General features: G+C 37.6%; 1 protein-coding gene across 8 annotated transcripts in view; it reads right to left on the bottom strand.

Annotated features, from left to right (window-relative positions):
* Window positions 1–16,116: 16,116 nt before the first annotated feature.
* CSAD (cysteine sulfinic acid decarboxylase) overlaps window positions 16,117–24,246 on the bottom strand; it is a 20,459-nt gene continuing 12,329 nt past the window's right edge. For 3 of the 8 annotated variants that reach the window (XM_016142699.2, XM_016142702.2, XM_016142701.2), the window contains exons 6-15: window positions 23,906–24,021; window positions 23,362–23,441; window positions 22,997–23,051; window positions 19,018–19,134; window positions 18,878–18,942; window positions 18,507–18,588; window positions 17,896–18,095; window positions 17,688–17,739; window positions 17,427–17,516; window positions 16,117–16,487 (exon numbers count right to left, since the gene is read on the bottom strand). In XM_016142699.2, the coding sequence (XP_015998185.2) occupies window positions 16,314–16,487; window positions 17,427–17,516; window positions 17,688–17,739; window positions 17,896–18,095; window positions 18,507–18,588; window positions 18,878–18,942; window positions 19,018–19,134; window positions 22,997–23,051; window positions 23,362–23,441; window positions 23,906–24,021 (1,031 nt within the window). In that variant the 3' untranslated portion in view covers window positions 16,117–16,313. Of the gene's footprint in view, window positions 16,488–17,426; window positions 17,517–17,687; window positions 17,740–17,895; window positions 18,096–18,506; window positions 18,589–18,877; window positions 18,943–19,017; window positions 19,135–22,996; window positions 23,052–23,361; window positions 23,442–23,799; window positions 23,825–23,905; window positions 24,022–24,246 lie in introns of those variants that run through there. The other 5 variants (XM_016142703.2, XM_036236105.1, XM_016142705.2 and 2 more) reach the window with 4 other exon arrangements.

Below are 24,246 nucleotides of genomic sequence, written 5' to 3'. Positions count from 1 at the left end.
TTATTTTTCCTCAGCAATCACAGAGCCACCCAGTGTCCATCTGGCTTGCACTTCCCCCAGCACTCTCCCAAGCTTTATTTTTAAAAATGCAATTATAACTTTAAAATGTAACAATAAAATATTTATATCATCAAATAAGCATCAGTATTCAAATTTCCAATTTCCTCATCTTTTTAGTTTGCCTGTTTAAATCAGAATCCAAATAAGCTCTATACGTTGCAGTTAGGTAAGTTTCTTTTTATCTGTAGGCCCCTATGCCATCTCTCAGTTTCACTTTTTTACACATCATAAAATGTACAGATTTTAGCTATTTCATTCAATGAATTGTGTATATATCCATGTAATCATCACCCAAAACAGAAACTTCCTATGCCCCTAGAGAATACTCTCACATTCCTATCCAGTCAACTCAACAAGAGGCAATCAATCACCTTCTGATTTCTACTCTCGTGTATTAGTTTGATAACTTCATATAAATAGAACTCTACTGTATGTACTCCTTTATAAATGGCTTCTTTCGCTGAATATAATGTTCTTAAGACTAATCCATGTTTTGCATGTATTCAATGTAACTTCTTATTTCTCAGTGGTATTCCATATATGAATATGACACAATTTGTTTATCCATTCACCTGCTGATGGATGTCCGGCTTGCTTCCAGTTTGAGGTTATTACCAATAAGGCTGCTATGAAGATTAAAATATAAATAGTTTTGTGTGTAAATTTTTTCATTTCTTTTTGGTAAATACTAAGAAGTTGGGTCATAGAGGTGATATATGCTTCATTTTATAAGAAGCTGCTAAACTTTTTTTGATGTAGTTTTACCATTTTACGCTCCCACCAGCAATGTATGAGAATTCTAGTTGGACCCACAGGACTTCTCACCAATGTTTGATTTAGCTAGTCCATTTTTATTTAAGCCATTTTAGTGTAATTTTGATTTGCATTTCTCTGATGAATAATGGCATTGAACACTTTTTTATATGTTTATCGACCATTAGTGTATCTTCTTTTATAAAGAATCTATTTAAGTCTTTTGCCTATTTAAAAAATTGAATTGCCTTTCTATTGTTGATTTGTAGAAATTATATATTTATACATTCAGGTTATGAATCCTTTATCAGATATATGTATTATAATTTTTTTCCTAGTTTGTGCCTTGGTTGTTTATTTTCTTAATGATATCTTTTGATACATATGCTTATTTGCATATTCTTGGGAGGACAGTCAAGAGCTTTGTTCCATAGTTTATCTCTATAGAAGGACACAAGGTCACTGGGGAACAAGGAAGGTTAACAGGAAAACTTTCACCCTTTTGTATTTTGTGCTATACCAAATGGTATATACTACCTACTCAGAAAAGAAAACAATAAAAATAAAAGAGTTTAGGAGTTAGCCATAGCCTGGGTCCATTATAGGCTTGAGCATTTTAAACTTTGTAAACATAAAGACATTCTTTACCTAAAAATGATTCTCACATATATTGACATCTACTAAAGGATTCTATATTATATCCATTGATCTATTTTTAGTTTGATGCCATCATATTTAATTACGGTAGGTTTAGAGGATGTTCTGCTATCTGGTATGCTGAATCTTCCTTCACTATTTTTCTTTTTTGTATTATTATTTTTTTAATATTCTCAGGAATGTTCTTCATATGGAGTCTAAGATCATTTGATCCTTTTTCTTTCTAATCCCTATTGGCTTCTACTTATGGCCTTGATGAAATGAAGGAACACATGCCTGAAGTTTGTATCATTAAATAGTTTGGATTACTTAGACCTTGGGATTGGATTACTTAGACCTTGGGATTGATGCTTGTAACAAGGATATGTATCAAGTATTTGCAAGATCGTAGAAATTAACTGTGATTGCTCCTTTAAAAAATGGATTTGATAATGCATGTTTATACATAATCTAGTATTGAGTAATACATTTTAACAGTTTTATTGAGAGATAATTAATATAAGTAAACTGCATATATTTAAAGTGTACATTTATAAGTTTCAAATAGGTATACAACTGTGAAATCATCACTACAATCAAGATGATGACTATATCATTCACCCCAGAAAGTCTCCTCCTGTCTATTTTATAATCTCTTCCATCTGTCCATCTCCATCCCCAACCCACCATCCTTAGGCAATCACTGATCTGTTTTCTGTCTCTTTAGTTTGCATTTTCTAGAATTTTATATCAATTGAATCATACAGTATGTACTCTTTTCTATTCTGCATAATTATCTTTAGATTCATTCATGTTATTGCGTTCATTCCTTTTTATTACTGAGTAATAGTCCATTGTATTATAATTAGTTTATCCATTTACTTGTCCACCAACATTTGCGTTGTTTTCAAATAAAGCCATTACAAAAGAAACTGCTGGGAGCATTTCTGTACAAGTCTTTGTATAGACGTATGTCTCATTTTTCTTGGGTAAATACCTGGGAGTAGAATGGCTGGATCATTTGGTCAGTATATGTTTACTTTTTGAAGAAACTGCCAAATTGTTTTCTGAGGTGGTTGTACCATTATTCGCTCCCTCCAGCAGCGTATGAGAGTTCCAGCTGTTTCACATTCTTGGCGCAGTTGATATGGTCAGTCATTTTAACTTCAGCCATTCTAATAGGTGTGTAACATTATCTCACTGTGGTTTTCACTTGCAGTTCTATAATGACTAAGGAGGGTAAGCATATTTTCATGTGCTCATTTACCATCAGTATATCTTCTTTGGTGAAGTGTTCATTCAAATCTTTTGCTCCTTTTTAAATTGGGTTGCTGGGAAACATTTGAGATCTTACTCCCCAGAATATGTCACCAGTTTGGCTCAAATAAACTTATAAAAATTTCAAAAAAATAAATTGGGTTGTTGGTTTCTTATTACATTTTGAGTTCTTATATATTTTGGATACATGTCCTTTATGAGATAGTTGATTTGCAAATTTTTTTTGTTAATAGTGTCTTTCGCAGAGTGGGTTTTAATTTTTTTCATTTGATTTTGATTTCTAATCATTTGAATTTGAATTTTTTTTGGCTTTTATTATAAGGAGCTGGAACAATATAAATTTGGCTTTGCTAATATAATCATATAGAACCTCTCTACTAATGATGAAATCTATATAATATAATAATAAAACTGCAATACACATTTGCAGCTAATCCAAGTCCACTTTCAAATAACACTACACTACTTCATGGGTAGTGTGAGTTTCTTATAATAACAAAATAATCTTTGATTCCTTGCTCCTGTCTTTTACCATTGTTATCATTTATTTTATTTACATATAAGCATACATAAGCATATATATAGTATAAACATAAGCACACAAAGTCAAATACATTGTTGCTATTATCACTTTAAACAGTTATCTGTTAGATCAATTAAGAATAAAAATAAGTTTTAATTTACTTTCACTTATTCTTTCTTCAGTGCTCTTCTTTACTTTATATAGATCCAAATTTCTGACCTATATTATTTTAGTTTTAATTTAATACAATTTATCGGTTTGTTTGTTTTTTTTTCTTTTTCAGATCATAGTTTTGGTGTGGTATCTAAAAAATCTTTGCCTACCTGGAAGTCAGAGAGATTTTCTCCTATGTTACAGTACAGAAGTTTTATAGATTTTGGTTTTACATTCAGGTGTGTGATTAATTTTGAATTCAGTTTTGTATGTGATGTGAGGTACATGTTAAATTTCATTTGTGTGCATGTAACCTACAGTCAGTGCTATTTGTTGAAAAGATTGTCTTTTCTCCACTGAATTGCCTTTGCAATTTTTTCAGTTTCTTAAAGCAAAAGCCAAGGTAATTGATTTGAGATTTCTTTTCTTTTATATTATAGGTGTTTAGTGCTATAAATTTCCCTCTGAGCATGCATTAAGTGCTTTCCACAAATTTTGATATGTTTTATTCAGTTCAAAATACTTTGTATTTTCTCTTTTGGTTTCTTCTTTGGCCTTTCGGTGGTTTAGAAGTATGTTCTTTGTTTTCCAAATATTTGGGAGATTTTTCTTGGTATTTTTCTACTATGAAGTTCTAATTTAAGCCATTTTGGTCAGAGAATACACTTGGTATGATTTGAATTGTCTTAAATTTACTGAGACTTGTTTTATTGCCCAGAATGTGCTCTATCTTGTAAATGTTTAGCGTGTACTTGAAAAGAATGTGTATTCTGTTGTCACTATTCTTATTGTTGGGTAGAATGTTCTATATCAATTAAGTCAACTTGTTTAATATCATTCAATCTTCTATGTCCTTACTGACTTTCTACTTGTTCTATCAATTATTGAAAGAGGTGATGAAATAATTATAAGTTTTTCTATTTGGTTTTAGTTTCACTTATTTTATTTTTTAAATTTTTCATACTTTATTTTACTATCACATTGTTTTATTTATTTTTTTATTATGTATTAGGGTAACAACGATTACTACAATTATATAATTTTCAGTTGTACCTTATAATTTGACATCTGTATATTCTATCTTGTGTTAGTTCACTTATTTGTGAAGCTCTTTTTTATGTACATAAACATTTAGGATTGTTATGTCCTCTTGATGAATTGACCTCTTTGTCATTATGAAACAGCCCTTTTTACCCCTTGTTGATGCTTTGCTTTGAAATCTGCTTTGCCTGATATTAATACAGCCATTCCATCTTTCTTTCAATGAGTGTTAGCATGCTATATCTTTTTCAATTGTTTTAAATCTATATGTCTTTATATTTAAAGTGTGTTTCTTATAGGCAGAATACAGTCGGGTCTTGCTTTTTTATTCCATGTGATAATACTTGCCTTTTAATTGACATATTTTGACCATTTCTTTTTAATATGATTTTTGATGTGGTTTAAATTGACCACTTTTCTATTGTTTTCTATTTCTCATTGTCCCTTTTTTCTTCTTTTTATAGATTTTTAACAATTAATTAGCATTTCACAAGTGGAATGAATGGCACATTTGATTTCATTTTTTTTTTTATCTTATTGAATGTTCCTTAATCATTCCATGTTTTTGCTGTTTTGGTGAAGCTGCTATTCATCCAATTTCCCTTATTCCCTTCTTATTTTGGAAGTTTTACTATATTTTTCCATTCCCTTGATAGTTACCTTCCTTCCCAACACTAATAATCAAATGCATAGCTCTTTGCCATCTTTAGAAAACATACCAATTAATTTTTCATTAAGATATTTTATTTCCTGCCACTTCCATCCCAATAAGAGAGAGCTTTAGAATACTTTTACTTACTTTTCTCACTCTGTTTCCAATTCCCAGGTTTTTCTGAGATAATATAGTACATGTGGTTCTAGATATAATTAGACACGAACACTTAACAGTATAATATTTGCCAGGTTTGTTGCTCACCGCATGCTTGTTCTTTCTCTGCTTCATCTTTCTCTATCTTGACTTCTCTGTTCTCTAGCCAAATTTTTCTTGAGTATTTCCTCAGGTGATATATGGGAATCCTTTATAGCTCCAACTATCTTTCCTTTGCACTGACAAGTGAATACTTCTTCAGTTGGGTATGAGCTTCCTGGGAAGCAATCCTTTTCTCTCAGTGTTCCCATTTTTATCTTCCAGTGTTGCAGATGAAAAGTTCTGTGCCAATCTGATTCTTTTCCCTTTTAGATAACTTGCTTTTTTATGTCTAGAAACTCGAAAATGTTTTTCTTTAATATAGAATTCAGGAGTTTCATGCTTCAGTGTAAGCTTTTTCTTTCTTTCTCGTTCTTCTTTCTGTCGTTATTGTGATTCGTATGGTAGGGAGGGGGGGGAGGGAGGGGGGAGGAGGGGGGGGAGGGAGGATGGGAGAGAGCGAGGGAGAGCGGAGATGGAGAGAGAGAGAGAGGAGGAGGAGAGAAAAGAATGAATTAAGTAGGGCAGTGGCGGAAGGAGGATAGAATGAGAACTGAAAGAAGAAAAGACTCCCCCCCCTCCCTCCCTCTCGCCTGCCCTTCACCTTCCCTCCCTATTCCCTTCCTTCCTTCCTTCCTTCCTTCCTTCCTTCCTTCCTTCCTTCCTTCTTCTTTATGTATGTTCCTGTGCTCTTTCAGTCTGTAAGTTCAGATCTTTCTTCAGGTTGGCAAAATATTCTTCTATTTCTAAATTATTGTCTCTCCTTGAAGGAATTAAGAAGTACATATTGGTAGTCACAAAATAGTCACAGGGATGTAAAATACAACATAAGGAATATAGTCAATAATATTATAATAACTATTGTATGGTGCCAGGTGGGTACTAAACTTATTGGGGGATCATTTCATAAATTATATAAATGTCTAACCACTATGCTATACACCTGAAACTGATATAAAATAATATTGAATGTCAAGTGTAATTGAAAAAAATTTTTTAAAGGAGCAGCAGCAGATCATAGAGACACATATCCCTTTCTTGGGCTGTCACTAACAGCTTTGAGTCTGTCATTTTAAAGAATGTAATTTATACTATAATTCTCTAAACTGACATACGTGTTTAAACGTACTCTCTGTGGAGTTCATAATAAAAACAATTAAATTGCAAAAAAAAAAAAATTGCCTCTCTTCCATCTGTGTCTTTTCTTTCTTTTGGAACTAATATATTGGAATGTTAAGACTATTGAATCTATTCTCCAAGTCTCATATTTTCCTCATTTCCATCTCTTCATATTATTTGCTCTGTGCTGCTTTGAAATATTTTTCCACTTGTTCTTCCAAGCCACTAATGTGAGTTTCAGCAGTAACCAGACGTCTCTCTTTCAATACATATAATTTTCTTGTTGAAAATAATGGTTTTTAGTTCCAGAAAGTTGTGTGTGTGTACAGTACTTGAATCTCTTTAAGAGCTCTTAATATTTTCTTAAGTTGTCATATACCCCTTCAGTGGTTCCTATGCTGTCTGGTAGACAGGAAAACCAGCTATAATGACTTCATTCCTGTAGGGCCAAGGCCCTCTGAGTCACACTCTTCCAATATCCCCATGGTCCTGCCCTCTGCTCAGGGGCTCTCCAGAGCTGGTCTGCAGGCTCCTGCATGGTGAGAATAAGGAAGCTTTCCACCAGGTGTCGACACCAGGCTTCCCCCTTACCCAACTCCAGCTCATGCCTTCACGTGCATACCCTACCTGTTGGCCCTAGCAGCAATAAGGCTAAGGAGAGACAGATATTTGAAGATGGGAGTGGAAATTCCCTTAGAACAATGGTTCTCAAGCTTGAGTATTCATTAGAATCATCTCCAGGGCTTGTTAATATAGATGGTTGAACCCCACTCCAGGAGTTTCTGATTCATTAGGACTGGTGCAGGGCCTGAGAATTTGTATTGCCAACCAGTTCCCAAGGAATGCTGATGCTGTGGTCTGGGAACACACTTTGAGAACCACTGCATCTGACTACACCAAATCAAGCCCTCCTTCTTCTTCAAAATTATACCTCTTTTTATGGTAAGGAAATTAATCCATGTCAGGAAGGCATCTTCTCCTCATTTTACATTGGGCTCTTCTGCTTGTTTATAGTACTGAGGCTTGTACAGGACTGGGCTCCATCCAGGCCCCCTCCTCCACCCAAGCCCTTGAGGGCACTTTGCTGCCCTGACTCCTGGTCTGAGAAGAAGGCACCAGTAGAGGCCAAAGAGCCCAGAGCAGTATCCTCTTAGGTGGAGCTGAGTCAGACTGGAAGGCCTCTCCTTTGCACAGGCTTTCACCTTGTGGTAGCCTTGTTTTACCTTTGTACCTATAGGGTGGTAGTGGAGCTGCCTGCCCTCCCTCTAGAACCCCCGAGTCAGTAGGGATGTAGGGTGGGAAGTGCCTATAATAGGTGTGTGTATGTGTGCAGGCAGGGAGGGCTCTGGGGCCACCTTCCTGGCCAGCAAGGGTCTCCTCATGGTCTAGGAACCACCATGTCTTCTTTTCTGGGGTCTCTTCTCTGCTGCCTCACCTGTGTCCCCCAAACTCTGCACCCATCTTCTTGCTTCAAACACTTTCCCTTCACTCCTTTGATTTTGTCCAGTCTTCTCTCCAAGACTCCTTGTGTGTCCTGAGACACCTGCCCACCACATGACACCTACCCTACTCTTCTGCAACCCCTCCTGTGCAGTGGTCTTTGACTGCCGTAACACCATAACACCTCATACTCTGCTGTTGGGAGCTTCTCCGTCTTGTATTACTCCTCCCCTGCTCTGCTTTTTGGAGCCCCACTCCCATAACACATGCTCCACTGTTCTAGAACGCAGACCTCAAATGGGGGTTTCAGCAATGTCCAGTGATCCTGATTATCTGAAAGACCCCCTTCCCACTTTCCAAAAGAACTGTTGCATTCCTTTTCCCTCCTCCCGTCATCCATCTCCAAGTCTATGGAGCCACCCTACCCTCAACACACATACCCCTCAGCTCTCTTCTACTCCAAGTATCTCCTGCTAACTGGAGGAGTTAGCCCTCTTCACATCAAAGGCCATTCTCTCTCCTCTCACCATCTTAAACACTTAGTCCCTTTGAGGAGTCCCAGGCACGACTCCCTTCTTTCTCCTGCCTACCAAATTGCTCTCATCAGTATCTGGTATGCTCCTCTACTATGTCTCCCTTTAACTTTCCATCTCTTCACCCCACATCTTCATCAAGCTGTCCCACCTGTCATAGGCAAACTTCTGGAAAGAGTTGTCTGTGCTGTTGCTGATTTCTTACTTCCATTCCCTTTTTAATCACAAGTCTACAAAGGTGCCTCTCCATATTTTTGTATGGGTTATCAAATCCAGTACCCATCTCTTCCTGTCATTTTTCATTTTACCATAGGGATTCACTCTAATATACGACAAATCTATATATGTTCTTGAAAAATATAGTGTTGTACTGTATCTTTTAAATTTATATAAGGTAATATAATTTTCATCCCATTTCATTCATCACTGTTTTTAAAACTGTGTCAATGGTGCTACAGATAAATTTATTTTATTTCTGCTGATACTTGTATAGTAGTCCATCATACGCAAACATCACATTTTATGTACACCCTAACCTAGTAGTGGACATTTAGTATGGGCCCGAGGCACAGAGGTTCCCTGTGGGATTTCCTAGGAACTTGTTTCTAAGATATATTTAATTTCATTAAGAACCTAGAGATGTTTTCCAGAAGAGCCAGAAGTACAGCCATTTACATTTTCACCGTAAGTGCATGAAGTTTCAGAGCATGCAGTATTTAACTTAACTTTGCATATAAATAGCCCAGTTTTCCACCATTATTTGTTGGAAAGATTATCCTTTCTCCACTAAATTGCTTTTCTACCTTAGTTTAAAAAATCAATTGATCAGTTACATGGGGAATCTATTTCTGGACTCTCATTTCTGTTTCATTGATCTATTTGCCTATCATTATGCAAACGCCACACTGTCTTGATTACTGTAGCTTTACATTAAGTCTTGAAATCCAGTAGTGTAAGTCTTCCAACTTTTTAGTTTTTCAAAGTTTGTTTTGGATATGCTAGATAACTTGCATTTCCAGATAAATTTTAGAATCGACTATCAACTTCTACAAAAGCCATGCTGGGATTTTGCTTGAGATTACATTGAATTTATAGATCGGTTTGAGGAGAATTGACATCTCAGCAATATTGAATCTTTCAATCTATAAACATGGCATATCTCCCCATTTAAGTCTTAATTTCTCTTAGCATTGTTTTCGGGTTTTAGTGTGTAAAATTTGCACATCTTTTATAATATTTTAAATGATATTGTTTTTTAATTTCAACTTCTAATAGTTTACTAGTATATATAAATACAATTGAGTTTTGTTTATTGATTTTATATCTTTTTAAACTAGGTTCTAGCAGCATTTTTGTAAATTCATTCGACTTTTCTACACAGACGACCATATCACCTTCAGATAAAGACAATTTTACTTTTTCCTTTCCAATCTTTTTTTTCTTGCTTTATTGCCTAGCTAGAATCTCTAGTACAATTTTAAATAGTTACATTCACATAACTTTTATTATATCATTATAATTACTGTTTTATTATTGTTAGTCATTAATCTCTTACTGTGCCTAATTTATAAATTGAACTTTATCATAGGTATGTACTTTTAGGGAAAAACACAGTCTATCTAGGGTTTAGCACTAACCATGGTTTCAGGCACCCACTGGGGATCTTGGAACATGTGCCCTGTGGATAAGGGGGCACTGCTATATACGGAACCTGAAGAAGCACTTCTAAATAACCCATGAATCAAAGAATAAATTAAAATAGGAACTAGGAAATATTTTGAACCAAATGAAAACAAAAACACAACTCAGCAACATTTATGAAATGAAGCTGAAGTAATACTTAGATGGTAATTTATAGCACTGAACACCCATATTAGAAAAGAAGAAAAGTCTAAAATCAATGTCCTCTGCATCCACCTTAAGAAACTGGGGTGGGGGTAGTAAACTATACCCAAAGGAAGCAGAAGACAGGAAATAGTAACAATTAGAGTAGAAATCAATTAAGTAGAAAACAATTAAGAAACTCAGTGAAACAAACAAACAAAAAAACAATGGAAAAAATAACTGCAACAAAGAGCTGGTTCTTTGAGAAGGTTAATAAAATTGACAAACTCCTGGCTAAATTCACTAAAGAAAAAAGAGAAAGGACACAAATAAACAAAATCAGGATGAAAGAGGAGAAATTACAATAGACACTGCAGAAATACAAAGGATCATACAAAAATACTATGAAAAAGTATATAACACCAAATTTAATAACCTATAAGAAATGGATACAACCTTCCTAAACTGAATCAAGAAGAACTGGAAAATCTAAATAGACCAATCAGCAGTATGGAAACTGAAACAATCATCAAAAACCTACCAAAATGTAAAATTCCAGGACCAGATAGTTTTACCAGTGAATTCTACCAAACATTCAAAGAAGATTTAATGCCTATTCTCAAACTCTTCCAAAAAGTCAAAGAAGAGGCAATACTTGCTAACTCATTTTGAGACCAATATTACCCTGATACCAAAACCTGGTAAAGTCACACACACACACACACACACACACACACACACACACACACAAACTATAGATCAATATCTCTCATGAACACATGCAAAAATACTAAATAAGATACTAGTGAACTGAATACGACAATGTACTAAAAAAATTATACACCATGATCAAGTGGGCTTTATCCCAGGGGCACGGGGATGGTTCAACATATGCAAATCGATTCATATGATACACCACATAAACAAGTTAAAAAATAAGAATCATATGATCAAATCGATAGATGCAGAAAAAGCCTTCAATAAGATACAGCATCCATTTATGATCAAAATGCTTAACAAAATCAGTATAAAAGGAGAGTACCTTAACATAATAAAGGCCATATATGACAAACCCTCAGGCAACATTATATTTAATGTTGAAAAACTAAAAACCTTCCCTCTATGATCAGGAACAAGACAAGGCTCTCCACTATTGCCACTGTTATTCAATATAACATTGGAGGTCCTAGCGAGAGCAGTCAAGAGAAAGATATAAAAGGCATCCAAATAAGAAATGAAGTCCAACTGTCACTTTTTGTGGATGACATAATTCTCTATATATAAAATACTAAAGACTCCACAAGAACACTACTAGAAACAATAAGCAAATACAGTAAAGTCTCTGGATACAACATCAATGTTCAGAAAAACATAATATTCCTTTACTCTAATAATAAAGCATCAGAAAAAGAAGTGGAAAAAATAATTCCTTTTGCAATTGCAACTAAACGAATAAAATACCTAGGAATAAATCTAACAAAAACATGTGAAAGACCTATATAATGAAAACTATAAGACCCTATTAAAAGAAATCGAAGAAGATACAAAGAAATGGAAAGATATTTCATGTTCTTGGATTGGAAGAATCAACATAGATAAAATGACCTTATTACCTAAAGCATTATACAGATTTAATGTAATCCCCATCAAAATCCCATTGGCATTTTTTAAAGAAATAGAACAAAAAAATCAATTGATTTGTATGGAAGCACAAATGACCGTGAATTGCCAAAGCCATCCTCAGAAAAAAAGAACGAGGCTGGAGGCATCACTCTGCCTGACTTCAAATTATACTGCAAAGCAACAATAATCAAAATAGCATGGCCATGGCAGAAAAACATACATACAGACCAGTGTAACAGAATCAAGAGTGCAGAAATAAACCCATATTTATATAGGTAAATAATTTTCAACAAAAAAGCCAAAAACATAGTAGAGTGAGGAAAGCCTCTTCAATAAACGGTACTGGGAAACTGGAAAGTCACCTGCAAAAGAATGAAACTAGACTGTTATTGTCTATGACCACACACCAAAATTAACTTAAAATGGATTAAGGACATGGATATAAGACCCGAAACAATAAAGTGCATAGAAGAAAACATAAGAACTAAACTCATGGACCTTAGACTTAAAGAGAATTTTAAGAATTTGACCTCAAAGGCAAGGGGAGTAAAAGTAAAAATAAATGAATGGGACTACATCAAACTAAAAAGCTTCCGCACAGCAAAAGAAACCATCAACAAGGTAAAGAGACAACCATTAAAATGGGAAAATATATTTGCAAGCAGTGCCTCTGATAAGGGTCTAATATCCAAAATATACAAAGAATCAAAAAATGGGCAGAGGACCTGAATAGACACTTCTCCCAAGACATACAAATGGCCCACAAACATATGAAAAGATGCTGTCATTGCTATTAGGAAAATGCAAATCAAAACCACAAGGAGATACCATCTCACACCTATTAGAATAGTTGTTATCAACAGGACAAGTAATAACAAATGTTGGAGAGGATGCAGAGAAATAGGAACCCTCATACACTGCTGGTGGGACTGCAAATTGGTACAGCCACTATGGAAAACAGTATGGAGTTTCCTCAAAAAAACTAAGAATTGATCTACCATATGACCCAGCAATCCCTCTACTGCGTTTGAAAAGATGAAAACTCATATCCAAAAAGATATCTGCACGCTGATGTTCATGGCAGCATTATTCACGGTGGCCAGGACATGGAAGCAACTGAAATGTCTTACGATAGATGATTGGATAAAGCAGCTGTGGTACATGTATACAATGAAATATTACTCAGCCATAAGAAAAGATGAAATACTGCCATTTGTGACAACATGGATGGACCTCCAGACAATCATGCTAAGTGAAATAAGCCAGACAGAAAACGTTGAAAACTACATGGTATCACTTATATGTGGGATATAAACCTAAAAGCAACAAACAAACAGGACAGAGACTAATGGACATGGATAATAGACTAGTGATTACTAGATGGTAGGGGCAAGGAGGGAGGCAGATGGGTTAAAAGGGGTCAAATATGTGGTGACAGCAAGAAATCTAACAGTGGGTAGTGAACATACAATGCAACATATATATGGCTTACTGTTGATTTGTACACTTGAAATTTACTGGATTTCGTTAACCAATGTCACCATATTTTTTTTAATAAAAAAAAATATGGACTTTAAAGTGTAGTGTCTATGTTAATTTCCTGAATTTGATCATTGTACCGCTGTCATTTAAGATAATATTCTTGTTCTTGGATAATATACACTAGAATATTAAGAGATAAAAGGGCATAATATATACAACTGACTCTCAAATGGTCTGGAAAAAAATATAGTACATATACAATAATAAAAAAAAATTGTCAAAATGTGAAAAATTGATTAATTTAGGTAAAGAATATTTGGAAGTTCTTTGAAACTATTCTTGCAACTTTTCTATAAGTTTCAAATTACTTCAAAATAAAAAGATTTTTTAAAGGTAAACAAGAAATAGTCAAGTGAATATATAGAATAGATAAAAATAGTTCCAAGTGACAAGTCAAATGCTGACTTTACTGTGGCTTTCTCCCTCCCATCCACTTTTCTAAAAAGGCTCTTACCCTTGACCTCAGGAAGCTGCCACATCCTAAGTTCCTCACCCAGCTTTTAGCTCCCCAGCCCCTGGCCTACCTCCCTATGTAGGTACCATTTTCCTTCTCCAGGCATTTGGAGGTTGGCCTTTTGAATCTTGAACTCTTTGAGCCCTTAAAACCAAAGAAACCCCATTCCAACATTGCAACCCACCTAGGTGTTCCCAACGTCCTTGGTTCCCTGGGGAAATATAATTCCCCCAAGCCAAGGGCAAGATGGGTAACTTAAGCTGCCTCATCTTTCCCACAAGCAGTAGATTCACAGTGTACGGTTAGTAAAACAACCCTAACACCCACATCTATGCATTATATATACCTGTCAACAGACGCAGGCTAGGTCCAATGGTTAAGAGCTGGAAGAAAGATGGTCTGAGTTTGGCTTTGATTCTACCATTTAAAAGTTGTGTGACTGATAGCAAGTCAACCAGTACCTGGAGCTCATTAACCATTCACTCAACATTATCTACCTATTAAATATCAGACTCCATTTTAGGAGACAGTGATACAAAATTCCTGCTCCCAGGACTTACATTCTACTTAAGTGAGACAGATAATAAATAATTGAAACATAGTATGCCAGATGCTTATTCATATCATGGAGGAAAAAAAAAGAGCATATAAAGGAATGGTAAATCTAAGACTAGAGGGTTAAAATGTAATTTGAAATAGGATATTCAAGGAAACCTTCACTAAGGAGGTGATATATGAACAAAAATCTAAAGACAATGAGGGAGTAAAACATGTAGATGAATGAACATTAAGGCGAAAAAGGACAGCAGGTGCAAAGGCCCTGGAGCAAGGATATACCTAGGTTGAGGGATGACTGCTTAAGCTCTTTGAAGGCAGGGAAAGAAATTACACTGAGCAGGAGCTCAGTAAATATTGATGGGAGACAGGAAGCAAGAGAGGGACTGTGATATTATACCCAGAGATTTTGAGGTGGAATTTTGGGAACAGAGGAAAAAGCAGCATCAGTGTTATAAAGCAGAAGAAAAATAGGTAATCAACTGATTTTGTTCTGTCTTTCTGGCCTTCTCTTAAAAATATTTCTCAATTGGAGATAATTCATGGAATTTGAAGATTTTGTTTTTATTTTTGCTTTCTAGCTTTGAATTGAAAATAAAGGTTTTTTTTTTTTTTAGTTTTACTATATTTAAGACATTTTTCAGATATTTAAATCTCTTTAAAATTAGGGCTTGGAATTCAAATTATTAATACTCTCGCAATTTTATATTTGGAAGAAATTAAAATACCACTTATAACAAGAATAACAAGCTTATGGGGGAATTATTTGTAATTACGAATAAAAGGGCTTTTTTCCCCCCAAAATGGTCAAGAGAATTAGTTCTGAGATTTGGATGTTCTTTTTCTATGGTTTGGACAGTTTGTATTTGCCTCTTCAAATAACTTTGGATGACTTTTATATGACTATGTTATTATTTTCATAAATGGTATTTTTAGGAATTGGAAATAACAAAAAGTTCTGGTAGACTTGCCACTTGTCCTTAATTACTTATGTAACTAAACGCCTCTTTCCCAAATGACTGAGAAGCAACACCAGCCAGGGATTCTAAGTGTAAAACGTATATTTTTTAAAATGGTAGCAATAACAGAAGATACAAGTGTTTTGGTTTTGGTGAGGATTTTTCAAGAATGATAAGTGGACAAGGCTCTGGTCTCAAGATACGTCAGTGCTCATTTTGTTTCAATATCACTAAAGTATAGCTAATTTTAGAAAGATTCCACTTTTGGTCTTTTCTCTCCCACTAAAGATTTTTTGGGGAAAAATTTCCCATTTTAGACTCTCTTTCATCTGCCTTTAAAAAAATTAATTTGCATTCTTTCTATTATTTGATTGAAAGGTAACAAATTCTAAAACATACCAAAATAATATAGTTGAAATTTTAACTTTATTATTTTTCTATTATAAAAGTAATGTATATTTATAATATAGTAAAAAGGGGGCACAAAAGGCATAAAGAAATTAATTTTTAAAGTGTCTATAATCCCATCCTAGGGAAAATTATTAACATTTCGGCATATTTCATCTGCCTTTTCCTCTGTATTTTTAAATATAGCTCAGATATTACTATATATAAAGCAATGTATTCAGCTTTTTGAACATAATATTATATTAAAATTATTTTTCTCATATCAGTAAAATCCTCTTTGTAAACATAATTCCAAAGGCAGAATAACATTCCATCATAAGGATATACTATAGTTTATTTAAACATTCTCCTAATATCAAATACTTAATAGCAGAGTTAGTGGATCAAAGCATAGAAACACTATTACAGCCACTTTTTCATAAAAAGTTGATAACACAGGGCGGGAATACACAGAGCCAGTGAGGGTGTGCGGGGGTGTCAAGACCAGCAGCCAAAAGGAGGAGGCTCAGAGGTCCTGGCCTAACCGTTCCAGCTCGTTGAGAAGGAAGTCCATATCAGCCCGGGTCAGCGCTGGGTTGGCCACGACCACACGGAAAAAGTTGCCCCGGGTCCCATGAGGCTGGTAGCCAATCATCATGGAGCCTTCCTTCACCATGCGCTCCTTGAGTATAGGGGCTACCTATAGATGAGGTACAGAGAGTGTCCAGCTGCAGCCTGGGGTCAGGTGAGGTGTGGGGTGGCTTTCTGGCCAGGAAGTTACCCAAGATGCATTTCCCTCCCACCCAGCCACCTGCCGGAGGTAGAACCAATTGCTCTGATCCTGACTGTGGCCTACATCATCTTTTTCTACCACATCTAACCTGTTTGGTCTTCCTACTGTATGCTTTATTCCCCCATCCTGCCTATCTCCAGGTTGTCATATGGGCCATTTTCTGCCAAATCCTGACTTCTCCCAGATTCCCAAAACTGCTTTAGTCTAACTGCAAGCCTTAGTCATTCTAACACCTTCTTCTCCCTTCTGAATTCTTGTAACGTATTTTATCTGTATCCTGTCATCTAACATGCATATTACAAGACTGCTTTGAACACATTGGTTTCAAATAGGTAACTCTTGTTTTCTAAACATTACTCAAAGGCAAAAACATTGTTGTCCCTTCGTATCATCTGTAGCACCTAGTCCCAATCCATCCCTAGGGACCTATGACATATCTCCTTTGCCTCTAAGAGGCATATCTAGACTGGTATTACCAGGTTGTTCTGTCCCTGGTATCAGTGAGTCAAGCTCTTCTGTGATCTATCTGCCTCACATCTGTCTTGGGCCTCAGCTCCCAGAAGAACTCCCAGCATATAGCACAGAGGTCTATATACTATACACTGGTGACTTCCTCTGCAATGTCCCTCTCTATCTTCTCACTTTTCAGAAACATGCCTTCTTCTCCATTCCCATCCCCACAGAAATGAAGATAAGTTAGTGTTGTCTTCTAGTTCACGTCCCTACCTCTAGAGCAAGACAGGCAAAGGGAACTGTCATACCATTCACAGCCAGCAGGGGGTAGAAACACACCAGCTGCATCAGTTCCTGAAAATGGTTAACCAAAGCTGGGAAGAGAAAGCCTACCTTAGCCAGCCTTTCGCTGTAATCCGGACTCTCCTGCTTGCCACGCAGGCTGGGGGGCACAAACCAGAAACACACGTTGACAAACTCAGGCTGGGAGGAATGAGGGAGGGGAGAGAGTGAGCTGAGGAAGGTGGACTGTCCCCCTCTCACCACTCCTCTTCCTCCATCAGGGCTTTTTGTGTAGGATAGATTGGGGCGGGGGGGGTGGAGGGGTGGGTAGTGAGGTACAGGAACATGCAGAGAGTACAGGGTAGGTCATACCTCCATAACCAACACAAATCCTTCCCGCTTCTTTATTTCCTCCACCAGGTACCTTCAAACAGAGTGAGAAATCACAGGTGGAGAAAGAAAGGCATACATATAAAAAGAAAAGAGACCCAGAGAATGAGCTAGAGAGGCACTGAGAGCAGGAAAGGGGTATGAGGAAGAGACCCAGGGGAGGGAAACTAGAACCACTCCCCACTCTTACCGGGCAAGGGCAAAGTCCTGGTCAACACGCCGCTCCAGCCCTTGCCCGCCCTGTGCCTTCCACATGAGCCACAACTTCAGACAGTCCACACGGCGGCCACACTGCACCACCTTGTCTCCCGTGTCCAGAGTCACATCATAGAATTTGTCTTGTTGGAAGAGGTAGCTGGCCTGGGATCCATGGCAGCGCTTCAGCAGGTTCTATGGAGGAGTAGGAAACTGTCAGATCCCACCCTCCTCACGCAGGTTTCCTTTAGCACTGTATTAGAGGATTTCTTCCTTTCCCTGCAACCAGGTAGCACTGGTGGGATGGCTGCCAACTAACTTGGGCCCTTTTCTCTAGGTTTTCTCCCCATACCCAGAGTTCTTCCCAAACTCAACCCAGAATTTCTTTGATTACAACTTCAAGCTGGAAAGTTTTTCCTTTGCATGAAGACAGACCACAGGGGAAGTGAGGGAGCCCACTACAGGGAGTTAGGGTGGTCACAGATATTCAGCTACAAATGGGATGGTAATGAGAACACAGTGAAGCCAAATCTCCCTTGAAGGTGGGATAGAAAAGGAGACAGAGGTCCAAGGAGAGAGATGGGGACAGGGCAGGGGCAGACCTACCGAGGTATCCTGGAGAAGAAGAGCCGAGCACTGCAGGCCTGTTGTAAGGAGCTTGTGGGGATTCCAGGCCACGGAGTCAGCCCTTGGGTGGGTACAGCAAAGCTGGGTCTGCTGGCTCCTCCTCGAGTCACCCAACCAAGGCCCCCTCCCTTTCCAGTCCTCAGTAACGGGGCTGCAGTCTCACCTCAGCCCAGCAGTCAGGAAGAATTGCCATGTCTACTATCTGACCTCCCAGCCCCAAGCGATCATCTCTCCAATCCTCCTCTCACCAAACTCTCTCCCCCACTTCCATTTGAAGCTCCCTAGACTATGACTATTTTGTGGAACAAAAATTTGAAGGGTGGGATTCAGGGAGCAGGGGCCATATGCACCTCTGGATCCCATCCAGGAGATGTCTATGTGTCTGTGATAGCAAAACACTTCCACCCCAGGCGGCCTGTGGAGTAGAAGGAACAGCAAGGGTTTGGCCTCAGCTCAGCCCATCACACCCTCAGGCCCAAGTCCCACTCACGTCCACATGCATCCACAGTCCGTGACGCTGGCACACATCAGCAATTGCTTCCAGGGGGTCAAAGGCCCCTAGTACAGTAGTGCCAGAGGTGGCACTGACCAGGAATGGCACAGCACCCTATTGAAAAAATGCAGAGAGAGAAAAAGGCTGTGAAGTCATCTCAAAAGCAACCTAGAGCCTGGTGCTACAGCCCAGCTCTAAACTCTCTGCATGTCTAATCTGGGCCCTTTCAACCTTACAATGTGTTACTGTTCCCTTTAATTTACACTGAGATTCAGAGGTATTAAGAAACTTGCCCTTAAGCTGAAGCTCCAGAGATGGAATCTAAACCTAGGTCTGTCTCCAAAGTTCATACCCTTTCAAAAACATTTTAATGTCTTACTGGAAGATAAAAATGATGTTTTAAAAATTCTTATAGTACGAGTTTATAAAGAAATTAAATAGCATTCAAAAAAACACCATAAAGAAAAGCCCAAGCACAGATGGCTTTACTGATGAATACTACAAAACATTTAAAAAGAATTGGCACCAGTTCTTCACAAACTTCCAAAAAACAGAAGAGGAAGGATCACTTCTAAATTCATCCTATGAGGCAAATATTACCCTGATACCAAAACCAGACAAAACATTATAAGAAAACTAAAGACAATATATCTTATGAACATAGACATGAATATCTAAAATACACTAGCAAGGCGAAATCAGTAACATGGTATATAAAAAGAATTATACACCATAACAAACTGGGATTTGTCCCAGGAGTGCAAGCTTGATTTAATATCCAAAAATCAATTACCATAATACAACCTATCAATAGAAAAAATTCTAAAAACACACATTTCAATGTGGTCTATTGATCATCTCAACAGATAAAGGAAAACATTTGACAAAAATCCAACACTCCTTCATGATAAAAACATTTAACAAATTAGGAATTGAAGGGAACTTTCTCAACCTGATATAGGGTAAAAACCACGGCTAGCATCACAATCAAAGGTAAAAGACTAAAAGCCTTCTCCCTAAGATCAGGAACAAGACAAAAGATGTCCACTCTTCCCACTTCTATTCAACATGTACTGAGGTACCAGCAGGGCAATTAGGTAAGAAAATAAAAAAAGAGGCATCCAGATTGAAAAGGAAAAAAAAAAAAAGATTTCTATTTCTAGATAACATAAAATTGCATAGAAAATCCTAAGAAAACCACTAAAAAAAAAACTATTAGTTTTAATAAATGAGTACAGCAAATTTGCAGGGTACAAGATCAATATTAAAAATTAATTGTATATCTAAACTTTAGCAATGAACAATCCAAAAATGGAATTAAGAAAATAACTGCATTTACAGGACCATCAAAAAGGATAAAATACTTAGAAATAAATTTAACAAGAAAGTGTAAAACATATACTCTGAAAATTACAAAGCATCGTTGAAAAAAAATCAAGGAAGACCTAAATAAATGGAAAGATGGTCCACGTTCATGGATCTACAGATTGGACACAATCCCTATGAAAAACCCAGCTGGCTTCTTTGCAGAAATTGACAAACTGATCTTAAAATTCATGTGGAAGTTTAAGGGATCCAGAACAACCGAAAACGTGAAAAACGAACAAAGTTGGAAGACATACTTCCTGATTTCAAAATTTACTACAAAGCTACATTAATCAAGACAATGTGGTCTACACTATCAACATGCAGATCAATGGAATAGAATTGAGAATCCAGAAATATACCATAATTACAGTCAACTGATTCTCGACAAATATGCCAAGTCAATTCATTGGAAGAAAGAACAGTCTCTTCATAAATAGTGCTGTGACAACTAGGTATCCACATGTAAAAAAAAAAAAAAAAATGAAATTGAATCCCTTTCTCACATCGTACACAAAAATGAACTCATAATGGATCAAAGAACTGAATGTAAGAGCTAACACTATAAAACTCTCAGATGAAAATACAGGAGTAAATCTTCACGAGCTTGAGTTAATCAAAGCCTTCCTACGTATGATACAGAAACAAGTAACCCAAGAAAAAATAAACAAGTTGGACCTGATCAAAATTTAAAATTTCTGTACTTCAAAGAATACCAACAAGAACATGAAAAGACAACTTAGAGAATGGAAGAAGATATCTGCAATCATATATCTGATAAGGGACTTATATCTAGAATAAAAGAAAATAAGCACATGACAGGATGCTCTACATCACAGTCATCAGGGAAATGCAAATCTAAACCACAGCAAGATACCACTTCACGCCCACTAGGGTGGCTATAATAGAAAAGAGAAATAACAGGTGTCAGTGAGGATGTGGAGAAACTGGATCCCTCATACTGCTGGTGGGATTATAAACTGGTGTAGTCACTTTGAAAAACAGTCAGACAGTTCCTCAAAGGTTAAATATAGAGTTACCGTATGACTCAGCAATTCCACTACCAGGTATATAATCAAGAGAAATGAAAAACATATGTTCACATAAAAACTTGTACACAAATGTTCAGAGCAGCATTATTCATAATAGTCCCAAAGTGGAAACAAACTGAATGTCCATCAACTGAGAAAGTGATGATTAAAATGGGGTATAGCCATACAATAAATATTTTTCAGCAATAAGAAAGAATGAAGAACTGGTACATGGTGAATCTTGAAGACATTATACTAAGTAAAAGAAGTTCATCACAAAAGACCATGTATGATATGATTCTATTTCTATGAAAAATCCAAAACAGGCAAATCCATAGAAATACCAAGTACATTTGTGGTTGCCTAATGGGAAGTATGGGAGTACGGGGTTTCTTTCTGGGGTGATGAAAATGTTCTAATGCTTATTGTAGTGACAGTTGCCCAACTCCATAAATGTGTTAAAAACCATTGGATTGTACACTATAAATGGGTGAATTGTATGGCATGTGAATGGAATTATATGTCTATAATGCTACTACCCAAAAAAGTTTATACAGTAAAAGTGATACTAAGTGTTCTAATTGCTGCTCATACTGCTACTCAAAGGTAACATCCATAAGTCAATAAATAGACACTGTTCTAAATAACGATAGGCTCAGAGTGTCCTTTCTATACTGCAACTTGCTATATGTATTTTATATATATACACGTGTGTATATATATATACACACTTAAATATATAGTGGAGGTATTTTCACATGTGTATATATTCCCACCTTATTCTTATAAATGGCTACAGAGTACTCCAATAACAACAACAACAATAATGGCAGCTAATATTTACATATGCTTCATGGCTCTAAGTGCTTTACATACATCAATTCATATAATCCTACAACAATCCCATGTGATAAATTCTATATTATGCTCATTTCTGAAAGGAAGAAAGCAAGACACAGATATACTATAATTTACATAGACATGTAAAATTTTTTTGAAATTTTACATGTTGCCCAGTACACAGAATTCTACATACTATGATGATGATTTATAGAACAAATCCTAACAGTGAGACTTTGAATCAATGGAGAGATACATTTAAAATTTATACAGATAGTGCCAAAGACCCTCCAAGATGGCTGCAGCAGTTCACACAACTCCGCAGTGTGGAGGAGAATACTGGTGCCTCTGCATTTCCCACTGCTCACAGCCTGCACTCCTCACCACTAGCCCGCCCATCTTCCCAAGCTTCTCTCTGATCATAAAAACCTTCCACACTACACTTCGGCGCCCCAACACCCTCCCTGTGGTGCCGTCTTGGGACTCCACTCAGTGACTCAGTCATGCTCCTGCCTCTTAGAGTCCGATCCAGCCTGCAAGTCTTGGAAGAGTCCCTGAGAGAACCACAGAGCATCCTCACCCCTCAGGCTCTCCATGGATCACTTCAGCCCACAGGGGAGATGGGCACAGAGATCAAGAAAAAGGATGAGGAATGCCTTGAGTAGGGAGAGCCCAAAGAATATTCCAAGGAAGAGAAAGAGGGATCCTGGTCCATGAGCCAGTGCTCCTGACACACTCACCTCAGCCTCAGCCAGACTGATTTGTCTCTCTAGGTCCTCAGGGATCATTTTCCCTCTGGAAAAGAAAATTGAGTGGGTAGGGAAGTAACAGGTTCTCTAGGCTAGGAGGCAGAAGTGTTGAGAACAGGGTAATGTGGGGTTAGCAATGCAGAGGCCACAATGTTGATATTTCCCTAAGAAGGGTAAATAGATCTCAAGGAATGGGGCAGGAGACTTTAGCAGGCACTGAGAGACAGAGTGGCAATTTGCAGGAACAGAGAGGGGAGAGACGTCCACCAGGGGCATGTGCCAGCGGCCACAGCTCCTGACAGCAGGAAGGTACACTGTACCAAGCTGGGTCAGGGCGATGTGGACAAGATCTTCACCTCTCATCTGCCTTGACCACTCGGACACTGTCCGTGCCAAGTCCCAGAAAAGCAGCTCCCTTCTTGATGGAATAGTGACACTGTGGAGGAAGGCAGAGGGCACATTAGGCTAGGGGAGAGAGGGCAGGGAGGACAGGAAGGAGAGAGACTAGTAAAAGTCAAATGTGAGCTGCAAAAGATAAGACCCTGCAGCCCAGGGCTTATCAAGCATTCTTGTGTCTTCGAATCACCAGGGTGTCTGTTAAAATGCAGATTCAGATTCAGTAGGTCTGGGGCTTAAGATTGTGCATTTCTAACAAAAGTCCAGGTGATACTGATGCTGCTAGTCCATGGACCATGCTCTGTACTTGTTTTTCCTCCCCCACCTCAGACAGATGGCTAGGTGAATGGGAGCCCCCTTGACTGAAAGGAAGCACGTCTGCTTGTGGGCAGGCTTGCCTTGGAGAAGATGGATCTGGGCAGGCAGAGGACCTGACTGTTCTCAGACTCAGCTGACTAGAGATTAAAATCAGGAGCCCAGGGTAGGCCTGTGCTGCTTCCGCACCTCCTTTGACGTGAAGAGGGCCAGGGGTGGCAGTGCCCGGAGGCCCCTCCTCTTACAATCTGGGTAGCGCTGATAGCGGGCCAGGTTTACAGCGTATATGTTGGAAATGGAGCCACCTGTCACAGAGAGGGGATGGTGGCAAGAGGGAGAGACAGTGAGTCAAAAGTGAAGCTTGCCTCCCCTGACCTCGCTGCCCAGAAGAACTGATCAAAACACGAGTGATTGGCTCCTAGGCCACACATTCCCAGGGCTCTACAAATGGCACGATAATAGCCCAGAACAGCCCAGGGATCCATACTACCCGCCTCCATATCCTGGGCTGCCCCTAGGACAGCCCCCAC

The sequence above is a fragment of the Rousettus aegyptiacus genome, unplaced genomic scaffold, assembly GCF_014176215.1.
Source record: "Rousettus aegyptiacus isolate mRouAeg1 unplaced genomic scaffold, mRouAeg1.p scaffold_m13_p_2, whole genome shotgun sequence".
In the NCBI taxonomy this organism is placed as follows: Eukaryota; Metazoa; Chordata; class Mammalia; order Chiroptera; family Pteropodidae; genus Rousettus; species Rousettus aegyptiacus.
This window is presented reverse-complemented; position numbering and strand designations above follow the sequence as displayed.